Consider the following 11,805-nt stretch of genomic DNA (forward strand, 5'->3'; position numbering starts at 1 on the left):
ATACTTTAATACATTCTTTATGAGCTCATTCGTCCTTTTTTTTTTTTTTTATTGTTCACTCCGATCCTTCGAAAATATTAAACCTCTTGCTAAAATTTTTAAATCCGCCACTAATTTGAGAGGGTAAAATTTTATCTTCACAGGACATTCACGTCAAATTAACTATTTCGACTTATCAAAATTAAGTAATTTAATGAGAGAGGCAAGAAACAAATTACAAACAATTATTGATTAACTTGATGCAAACATGGGCTGGAGTAAGTTTAAACCCTGGGAACAAGTAATACATACTACAACAAGAAGAACCATTAAAAACGATTATACAAGTAATCATGTACAGTTAGTGCCAAATCCAATTGTTTTCCCTTCTAAATCATAAAGCACATTGAATCCACGCTGTTGAACAATACCAATAATGCTATAGCTTTCTGCTGCAGCAAAAGCCAAACAATTTAGTGTACCATTTTTCCTCCATATTGTTCCTTCCTTTGTCAAAATCACATCAATAGTATTCTCTTGCCCAAAATGGAATATAATCTCTGGAAACGCGATTGGTTCGATTAATCCCTCTAAGCTGTAGCAGGTATCCATTAGCTCATCGATTTCATCTAATAATGTATAACTCGACATGGACTGTCTAACAGCATCACGAAATGCAGAGTATACCACTTCTGGCAATCGAGTAATGGTCGTTCCACTGTCTATAATTGTCCCTAATTCAGTCAATGGAACATTGAGTTCGTTTCCAGCTACACTTATACCAACTAAATCAATAAAGTATTTCTCTTGATCGATCCCTTGTACCATTGGTGTAAATTGATTTGTACAAGTATTAGATTTTTCTCTGGCTTTATCCCCAAATTGTAGATCTGCACCACCACCACCATTTCCTGGGACAAAATAGCTAAACACTTGCATTGATGCACCACCTTGAGATACCAAAGAGGAGTCTCCGTTACCAAGTCCAAGAATTCCAGCTGCATTAACAAAATTATCGCCATTGCCATCGAAGATTTCAAGGCCACAACCAAATTTAAAGTTCATTATTGAAATAAGATCATCATCTATATTGAGAGTATCACATCCCCAAATGCCGTATATATATGAGTTATCACCATAATTGACATGGAAGGGGTTCGATAATGTAACTTTGCACAATGATTTTGAAGGATCATACAGAGGATCGTCTGAACTGCAACCTCCTCTGCAAAATCGACAACGTACCCAAGTCCAACGGCTACCAGTGTCCACAATTAAACTATAATATTGTTGTGGTGAGCCCAGACTTATCTTTACGGTGAACAATCCATAATCAGCATTAGGATCATATGCATTATCAGAAAGAGTGTAACGATAATGATGGCGATTCTGTTTCTTATTGATTGAACGAACTCTAGCTTGATTCTTGTTTACAGATTTGCCAGTTTTCGTCAAATTAGCATTTGGAGAACAAGGATTTGAAACTCTTTGCGATCCAATTATTGGACCTATATAAGAACCATAATAATTTCATAAGCACCATGAAACAAACTCAATAGATGAATTAGGCAAATATTGCTACAAATTCAAAATTTAAAAAGTTTCGAAAGAGGGCTGCATGGTCATAACTCATAACTACAAAAGTGAATAAGAGATACAAAATTAGATAGCAAAAATGATAGAAAACAAGTATGAAAAAAAAGTCAATAACAATACCTATGAGGTGGTTAAGTGTTACTAAAAATTGGCCATTTTTTCAATACTATTTAAACTACGACTCAATTGGTTGATTATCTGAACTTTTATCTTATTATTAAGGGTTCAATTCCGCACCTTATAATCCTCTCTAAATTTCTCTTACCCCATTTTTTTTAAATAGAAAAAAGGTAAATTAAAAAGTAGTTTGCTTACGCCTTTTTTTACAATAAAAGACTAATTTATCCAAACTTGTGATATCTGGTGGTAGGGGTGTAATGGTTCGTTTCGAGCATTATCTTTATGAATTTTATATTATATTAATTTCGGATTATCCTTTTATGGATCTAAGTTCAACCAATCTTTCTTATACTGAAGTTGAACATGACAATACGAATCTTGTTTAAAAAAAATATCGACTAATCGATTCGATTAATTTTTGAAAAATCATTGATTTACGCCCGAGGCATACATGAGCCGCGGAGCGAACCCTCAACTCCATTATATCGAATCACACCATAATAAACATATTATGAAATTATAGACTAGCTCACTTATGCTTTATGCATGAGTGGTATGACAAAGTGACGGATACTTGTTGGCTACTCTAAACCATGACACACATATAAATGGAATTTTTTTAATTACCTGAGCTCTGGCAGTTAGGTTTTGGTTCCACTTGAAACTGAGGGTGAGGTGCTTTTTCTCCAAGAATAGGCACTACTTTTATTGTTAGGTAACACACGACCAAAAAGAAGCATGTTGTAGGAATATGTTTATACATCCAAGCCATATATGTGTAGAATGAAAGTATTCAAAACAGAATATATTTTTTTGTGTTGTGTGTTGTTGTGCTTTTTTACTCCTTCAATTTGTTTATTATAGGATCAACCACAATTTTATATACTTTAAAAGGAGAACAGGTCAATGCCTTAAGGACTTCAAAGTTTTTTTTCTTTTCTAAAATTAGGGGCAGGGAAAATGAGAGAAATTACAAAATGGAGAATCGAACCATCACTAACAAGGTGAAAGCTAAGTTGTCAACCAACTGAACTACTAAGATATAGAGATGGCTCGACTATAAAGTCACTAAAGCAATGACTTGCGGCGGCAACATATATATAAATATCATTAACTATTAACTTTGAAAAGAAATTTTTGGGTAGAAAGTATAATCACCTTATTTAATATGAAGATTGTTGTAATAATTGAGAAATGAAATAGTTTTTCAACTAATTGTAGTATCATTTTTTACATGATTATCTATTTTAATTTGTTGCTTCATTTATATCATTACAATTAACATGAACCACATTATTATTTTTATATTTATCTTTTTCATTCTCCTTTCATTATTTTTATTCTCTTATAGTTGCCCTTTTTGAAGTCTCTCAAACAATCAAACATTTTACATTATGCATAATCTATTGTTGTCTATTTACAAAAGGGAAAAAGGACAAATATACCCTCAAACTATCGTAAATGGTATGCAAATACCTTCCGTCATACTTTTGGGACATTGGTGCCCCTGCCGTTCAAAAACTAGAGCATATATATCCTTTATACTAATGGACATACACGTGTCATAATCTTATCCACTGATCCGACATTTATCGACGGATAAGATTGTGCCACGTGTCCCTATTTAGTCTTGTGTTAGAGTGAAGAGCATATATGTTCTAGTTTTTGAACGGCAGGGGCACCAATGTCCCAAAAGTATGACGGAGGGTATCTGCATACCATTTACGATAGTTCGGGGGTATATTTATCTTTTTTTCCTTTACAAAATGATTGAATTTGCTTTTCATTGTGTTCTTCAAATTTTAAGCACTGCAACAAGTTGACACTATTTCAATTTCATTATATCAATTTATCAAATTCAGTGAAATACTATTTCGATATCATTATATTAGTTACTCAAATTCTTGAGTTACGTTTTATTATTCTAACTTTATATTACTATATTTTTGCATTGAAAACTTGCATTGTGTACAGTGTGTGTACATTCTATCATTTTCAGACCCCACTTATAGAATTACACTAACTATATTATTATTATTATTATTATTATTATTATTATTATTCAATTTATATATATATATATAAATATATATATATCAACTCAAAAAAACTGAAACCTCTTTATAAAATTTTACTTTCGACCGCCAATCCTTTTGAAACGGTCTTGCTAAGATTCTCCAAATCTTTGGATCATTCTTCCTTTTTCTTTTTTGTTTATATACTTCTAGCTGTTGTAACCCGTTATTGACCAATAGCTGTCAAGATGGGGATTTTTTTTTGGAAGATTTCTAATATTTTTAAATAGTTTCAAATAAAAATTATTTGTGATGTACAATGAAGATTCTAACTAGGTAAATTTCTATCACTTATTTATCAAGAACCTCTCAAATTGTGAAACAAAAATAAAACAATTAGAAGGTAAGATTATGTTATATCCTTCATGAGACATTAATTGATTGAACCTGATCAACTCTAACTTCTCTATCAATAAGCCTTAACTGTAACAAAAACTAACTTTTAGTGGCAATAAATATAGACATTAACAAAGAGTGTTCAAACTTTTAGCGATATTAGTTAATTGTCATTGGATATAATGTCGTTATAAGTGTTAGAAACATTTACTAAAAAATGTTAATTATCACTAAAATATATATATTTAACACAATTAAGCTAACCATATTGAAAAATTTATAGAGAAATAAATATCATAATGTCTCCATCAAGTGTTAGGCTAGTAGAGAACGTACCTTTAATTTAACCCAATTAAAATTGAAGACAACTAGGTCAGTCAGTCCACTAGTAATCCAAATTAATGGGGTCACTCTTTTGTCTTACAGAAAGCTAAGGTCACTGGAACCAAAATATACATCTATATAATTTTATGCATGGTGAAAATTTGCACATTTACATAAGGTCATTTTAGGGGTTCGAATTTCTTTAAAAGTTAAGTCTTAAAAAATAGGTATAATGCGAGATTTTCTGTGCTTTTAAATAGAAACACTCTTAGATATTAAAGAGTTGAGAAGAGAGTTTCCCCTTTTGCCCTTATTGTCGCTTACTCGATTTTGACGAATTTCGTTTGTTGAATTCGCTAAAGTTCTGCAATTTCGATTGTCACTATTAATGCAATAGTAGGATAGTGTTTTATTAATCTATTTTGGAAGGAATTAATCCCAAACTTGAATAATTGTGGAAGCACATTTTTCTGTGGCCTGAGGGCTTAAAACTTTAATGTTGTTATTTTTTTTGTTTCTTTTTATATTTTGATTACAGGAACAATAGTGTTAGGGGTGGAAGAGAGACAACTAATCTGAAATGTTATTTACGATATTCGATTTTCTTACTCTCACCAGTTATTTTTTTATTTTTATGAACTTATTTTAGTTTCTTTAAGAAAATATTTCTCAAAATATCTAATCAAGCGGACAGAAAAACTTTGATTTTTTTTTTATACCACACCATACACTGAGTGGGAGGATTTTCATTTGGTTTATCTTCATATTAGATCCCTTGTTTAAGTATCTATTAGGCTTACATTTTAATTAGTTAATTAGCACTAGTTACATTTAAGCTGAAGTTCCACTGCAAATATGTAGGAGTCAATTCCCTAGATGGTCACCCAAAATTAGGAAATTGTCATGAAATATCATTTATGTTTCATAAAAGATCAAAATATCATTCAACTATCACTATTTTCGTTCAAATATACTTGACACTTCAAAAGCCTCACTCTCTCCTAGTTGGCATGACATGTCATTAAAGTCTTTTTTTTAATAATAAACTAATTTGATTCATTAAACCCATTTAACTAAAATAATAATCATATCATTTTTTAAAAAATAAATATATATACTAGTTTATTAAGAATAAATCTCATACTTACATAATCTTTTATTCTAATTAAACTTTTATTTTTTTTATGTTATGAAGAATAAGTTTTTAAAACGTATTATAATATCATCAATTTTGAATACTTATAAACATATACATTCAAAAAAAATCGATATACAAATCACTCATGAATGCTAACTTACATCAATTAATCATAAATTTTATAATGAATCAATAATATTAAATGTCAATTAACTATTACAGTAAAATCAATTATGTATTTTGAAATTTATGCTTACAATATTTTTTTTCTTGAAAAAAATAGAAAGTGAATAATATTATTACTATTTTTTATCCAAAAAATAAATAAATATTAAATATCTAAAAGTCTCCTTCTATTCTAGTTGATATATCATGTTATTAAATCATCATTTAAAAAATAATAGACCTATTTAATTCATCAAACTTACGTCTCTAAAAAATAAATATATAAATTACATGAGAATTTATGAAGATTATAAAAAAAAATTAAAAACTAATTCCTTATATTTTTTTACCAAACAAAATTCAATGAAAAAAACTTTGTGTGCAATAATTACTTGATAATTTTCAAAATCCCTAAGTAAATTATTTGAAAATTTTAAGCAATTTTTTTTTTATAAAAATATTCAAATAAATTTGTAAGGTTGACAAAAAAGTTAGTAAGAAAGAGAAAATTATTATTTAACTTTTTTTTATTTAATTTTTTTTTTTATTCTTTTATTGTTGTATTATATTATATTTTAACTTATCATACAATTAAACATCAATATATATTCTTATCTCATCCCAAATTCATGAAATACAAGTAATAATTAATTGAATTGTCTGTTTTAATTCAATAATATACATATTATATGAGATTAATATACTGATAAATAAAAATCAAATTTTATTTTCTAATCTAAATATTATTCACTTTCTATTTTCTTTCAAAAAAAAGATATTGTAAGTATGGATTTCAAAGTACCCAATTAATTATTTTTTAATAGTTAATTAAACTTTAATATTATTGATCCATTATATAATATATGATTAATTGATGTAAGTTGACATTCATGAGTGATTTACATATCAATATTTTTTTAATATATGTGTTTATAAGTACTCAAAATTGAAGACATTATAGTAAGTTTTAAAAAACTATTCTTCATAGCATAAAAAATAAAAAATTAATTATGATAAAAGATTCTTAAGCATGAAAACTCTTCCTAATAAACTAATATATACTTTTTAGAAAATAATAAGATCATTATTTTAGTTAAATGAGTTTGATGAATTAAATAAGTCTACTCTTAATAGAAAAAACTTCAAAAACATGGCATGCCAACTAGGAGAGAGTGAAACTTTTAAAGTCTTAAGTATATTTGGAGGAAAATAGTGATAGTTGAGTGATATTTTGATCCTAAATGAAACATAAATGATATTTAGGGCAATTCCCTAAACTTCAGTGACCATTTAGGGAATTAACTCAAATATGTAGTGAGCAAATTAAATACTTTATACCTATGGTTTAAAGCTATAATAAAACCGAAGTACCTATAAAAAAAAGTATGGTTAAATTAAAGTGTAGGTCTTGGTTCAAAGTAGGGGTGTATAAAATCGAATAGAAAATCGAACCAAACCGCAAATTGAGTCAACCTGGAAAAAAAAAACCAACTAGTGGTTTGGTTTTGAAAAAAAAACCCGACTATATTTGGGTTGGTTTGGTTTTAACTAAAACAAACCAACCCGATATTATATATATAATTTTAAAATTTTATTTTATACATAAAAATATTTACTTTGATATAATTTTTAAATATTTCTTATACTTTTTCATAGTTTTTATCTTTTAATATATTATTTCAAGTTTGAAACTTAGAATTATGAATGGGCCAATAAAGATTATATTATAATAAAGCTTAAATCAAAATCAAATTAATACTCATGCAAAAAGAAAATCAATTCAACACTAAGAATGACAATAATATTGAATATTTGTTCTTTAGTTTCACATTGATTTAGACAATTAAAATATATAATCTAATTTTAATTTCCTTTAATATTTAGTCATGTAACTAATACTTATTAAATTTAATTTTAGCATGATTTAGTACTTTTAAATTATGATCATTTTCATTATGACTTGTCAATTTGCAATATTTGTTTTACACGATTTCATTATTATTATTTTTGTTGGATATTTTAGTGTCATTAATCATATCATATTGTGTTATATTTTTAAGAAACATCTTAAATAGTTGTATTTTGGTAGGACTAAAGAAATATTTGAAATACAAGTAAATTATATGTTTGTATGAATACTTTACCGGAAAAACCCGAAAAACCGAAAAACTCGAAAAAACCTGAGTTTTATTGGTTTGGTTTGGTTTATAAATTTTAAAATAAGACACAAATGATTTGGTTTGATAATTGAAAAACCCTAACCAACCCGGCCATGTACACTCCTAGTTCAAAGTGATGCGAAATGTTGAATTCACACAAATTTAGAAACTTAAATTTAAATTACGGTCTAAAATTTGTAAAAGAAACTGAAAATTCTATTAGTGAAATTTTATAGAATAGACTCGATAGGTTATTTTAGCGTCAAAATTAGGGAAATAGATAAATCAACCTTATTATTTAAAATAGTTTTACATAAATCGATAGTTTTTTATTCAAATTTTCGGTCAACTTATTCTAAAAAAAATCTGAATTACCATTATTTGATCAATAATTTAAAAAATTTCGACCTAAGTGACCTTCCAAGCTTGACAATCCTACCCCGACCCATTCGATCTCCATTACATATAAATGCTCTTAGGATAATATATTTTTACTTGCATACCAAACACTAGAAAATAAATAAGAAACTCACTTACTTTACTAGAAAACATTTTCCTTGGTACCAAACAAAAAAAACTCAATCTCTCTCTCAATATATATATAACAACAAATAGTCATCACAAGTTGCTTAATTACATTTCTATTATTATTATTATTATTTTATTATATAAAAACAAGTAGTAACAATTAAAAAGGATTACATGAAAAAACGAAAATTGGCTGTGGCTGTGGCTGTGATCAGTATGTTGGACAATTGGTGCCAAATCCAATTCTTTTCTCTTTCAAATCATAAATCACATTCATTCCACGTTGTTGAACGCTACCAATAATGGAGAGATTATCCTTTGCTGAAGTAAAAGCCAAACACACTTTTGATTCTGTTTGAGTCCACAGAGTTCCTGATTCTGACAAACTCACATCAATAGTATTTTCTTTTCCAAAATGGAATTTAATCTCTGGTATAGTAAAAGGTGTCTTTACTCTGTAGCAAGTGTCCATTAACTTATCTGCCTTTTCTAACAATGTATATCCCAACATGGACTGTCTAAATGCATCACGAAGCGCAGAATATACATCTTCTGGCAATTGCGTAATCACAGTTCCACTGTCTATAATTGTCTCTCCAGAAGTTAATATTCTCGAAGATACATTCAGTTTATTTCCAGCTACGCTTATACCAATTAGATCAACATAGTAGCATTCTTTACATTGCCCATCTACCAACGCTGTAAATTGAGTAATTGAACAATCGTTAGATCGATCCATCACTTCGTTCCCAAAAAATAAATTTCCCATACGGCTACTTGTTATTGGGATAAAATAGCTGAACATTTGCATTGAAGGAATTTGAGACATTACAGAGGAATCTCCTTTGCCAAGTCCAAGTATTCCATCCATTCCATCGAAGCCACCTTTCAAATTTTGGCCACAAACAAATCGAAAATTCTGTATTTGACTAATATCACGATCATCACCGGTTAAAGTATCACATCCCCAAATGCCTTCTATAGACGAATAATCACGATAACTAACACTGAATAAACCATTGCACCCGCTTTTATTATTTGTATGTGTCGATGATATTGAAGGATCATATAGATGATTGTTTGATTTGCAACCTTTGGTGCAGGACTTGCAACGCACCCAAGTCGCTGGGCTACCAGTATCAAACATTAAGGAGAAGTCTTGTCGAGGTGTGCCAAGACCTATGTTTACAGTATAGCCTCCATAATCATAATTACTATGATCAGATGGAAGTTTTTTAGGTTTTTTGTTGATTGAACGAACTCTAACTTCATCCCAATTCATAAGTTGCTCGGAATCGGATGATGGAGTTTTAGCATTTGGAAAGCATGGTCCATGTCTTGATACGATTTTCAATTTCTGAGATCCGATTGCTGGACCTATAAGCAAATTCAATAGATGAAAAAAAGTGAAATAGCCAATAGGTGAATTTATGCAAGGGTAAAAAAGAGAATACAATTGGATAATTTGGATTGAAAAATTGAATGATAAAAGATTTAAAAAAATCAATAATACAACCTACATAGTGGTAAAGTACTAGTAAAGACAAATAACCCAAAATAATAAAAAATAACAGAAAAGGATTAAAAAAAAAATGTCTTTGAAATTATGTGAAATTAAATAACACCTCAGTTAATCGTTTAGTCTATAAATGCTTTTGTAGTCTATAGCTCAATTCAAAAATACTTCTACGGTGACTAGTTTTGCCCAAAAATACTCATGTTATTACTTAATGGGTCAAAAATATATTATTTCTTTTTAAAAAATATACATTTTATTTCTAATAAGAATATTTTTAAAGAACTCTATCCTTATCTCTTTTTTTAGAGTCACTTTAACTAATAAAATAAGTAGGAAATAATCTTTTTCTTCTTCTTAATCTCATTTTATTAGTTAAAATAGAATAAGTACATATACATTTTTAATCGATAATATATGTCATATATATAAGAATTATAGTAATTCAATCACTAATTTCATTTTGATAGCGCAAAATAAATTCAAAAAATAGAAGATGTTTGTATTTCTTAATATTTTTCGAATTGAAATTGGATAAGCATTTGCTAATAAAAAAAAGTTATTATTAAGAAAAGAAAGTGTTTAAAAAGAAAAGGAATAATATATTTATTCAGAAAAGAACATTTTTGACCTATTAACTAATAATAAGGGAATGGTCATACCATATTACCAACAACAATGATATTTTAAAATTAAACTATTAACTGTAAGCATTTTTGTTCAATGACATTTTTGACTTAGACACAAAATTTAGAAAATCAAATAAGACTTTAGAATATTGTAGTCTTAAACTAAAAATACATATAATATATCAAAAAAATTGAATTGTAGTCTTAAATAAACACGTGGAAGCTAGAACTAAGAAACTGTCAAACTAGAAAAGAAGACAAATTTTTTTCTAAACGAACTAAAAATAACACTAAATAGTACACTTAATTAAAAGTTGAGTTATTTGCATAAAGGACTTCAAATCGAATAAGTATACTTTCCCTTCTTTTTTTTAGTGATATACTCCATATTCTCAAAATTCTAAATTTGTCTCTGTTGTTGCTAGCAGTAGGTAAGAGTTGTCAAAATTAAGAGTGTAAATAGAGATTATTTTACCTGAGGTAGACTCCTGGCAGTATGGTTTTGGTAGCAACGAGCTGATATTAACCACCTTATAATGTGGTGGTGCTAAGTGATTTTCTCCAAGAATAGGCAGTATTTGGTCATAACCAAAATACACCAAAAAGAAAATAAGTTTATTGATCAAAGCCATAAAATGAATCTCAAAACACAAATTTGTTTTTTGTTATGTGTTGTGCTTCTTCACTCCTTTAATTTATTATAATAACATTGATCATACCCACTATTTATATTACTAGAGTTGAAACAAAGGAGAAGAGGTCAATGATATAGGAGACGACTTCAAGTCTTTGCCATTATTCCCTTGGTTATAATTTAGGTAGTACCGTTCAGATTTTGAAAGTCAATTTTCTTTTAAAAATTGAACGTGAAATTTAGACATGAACTTTTTAATAGTATAAGTTACAATGTAGTTGATTATTCGATATATTTATAAAATAAATGAAAAAAATCGTGATCAAACAAAAATTTACTTTATTCTCCAAATTTAAAAAATGTCACATAAATTAAGACAAATGAGATATTTTCTTTCTTTTTTTTCTCTCTTTTAATGTTTTTCAATTTTTTGTCACCCGTTATTGACCAATCTTTCAATTATTTTCACGGTGAGGAGAGGAGAAGAACTTCATTTGAAGACTACTAAAAAATTTGGACGCTATATTTATCAAATATGAGGTTTATCATTCAAAATAACTTGTCTTAATATATATTCAATTTTTTAAAATTTATCAGTAAATTTTA

General features: G+C 28.1%; 2 protein-coding genes across 2 annotated transcripts; both read right to left on the reverse strand.

Annotated features, from left to right (window-relative positions):
* Positions 1-214: 214 nt before the first annotated feature.
* LOC125826109 (aspartyl protease AED1-like) lies at positions 215-2,507 on the reverse strand. The gene is made up of 2 exons (XM_049505414.1): positions 2,323-2,507; positions 215-1,487 (listed from the first exon to the last, which is right to left on the reverse strand). Exons 1-2 carry the CDS (start codon positions 2,465-2,467, stop codon positions 331-333), a joined length of 1,302 nt encoding a protein of 433 aa, XP_049361371.1. The 5' UTR covers positions 2,468-2,507; the 3' UTR covers positions 215-330.
* Positions 2,508-8,483: 5,976 nt separating this feature from the next.
* Positions 8,484-11,257, reverse strand: LOC125826107 (aspartyl protease family protein At5g10770-like). Its single transcript, XM_049505412.1, has 2 exons — positions 11,041-11,257; positions 8,484-9,797 (listed from the first exon to the last, which is right to left on the reverse strand). The coding sequence occupies exons 1-2, from the start codon at positions 11,195-11,197 to the stop codon at positions 8,632-8,634; spliced, it is 1,323 nt and encodes a 440-aa protein (XP_049361369.1). The 5' UTR covers positions 11,198-11,257; the 3' UTR covers positions 8,484-8,631.
* Positions 11,258-11,805: the final 548 nt, after the last annotated feature.

This window comes from Solanum verrucosum, unplaced genomic scaffold (genome assembly GCF_900185275.1).
Source record: "Solanum verrucosum unplaced genomic scaffold, falcon-dt-bn FXZP01000060.1, whole genome shotgun sequence".
In the NCBI taxonomy this organism is placed as follows: Eukaryota; Viridiplantae; Streptophyta; class Magnoliopsida; order Solanales; family Solanaceae; genus Solanum; species Solanum verrucosum.

Excerpts from the sequence above, each read along its gene's own strand:
- LOC125826109 (XM_049505414.1), bottom strand. The coding sequence starts at position 2,467 with ATGGCTTGGATGTATAAACATATTCCTACAACATGCTTCTTTTTGGTC. Across the intron at positions 1,488-2,322 it reads ACCTAACTGCCAGAGCTCAG|GTCCAATAATTGGATCGCAA; the intron begins GTAATTAAAAAA and ends GTTCTTATATAG.
- LOC125826107 (XM_049505412.1), bottom strand. The coding sequence starts at position 11,197 with ATGGCTTTGATCAATAAACTTATTTTCTTTTTGGTGTATTTTGGTTAT. Across the intron at positions 9,798-11,040 it reads CTGCCAGGAGTCTACCTCAG|GTCCAGCAATCGGATCTCAG; the intron begins GTAAAATAATCT and ends ATTTGCTTATAG.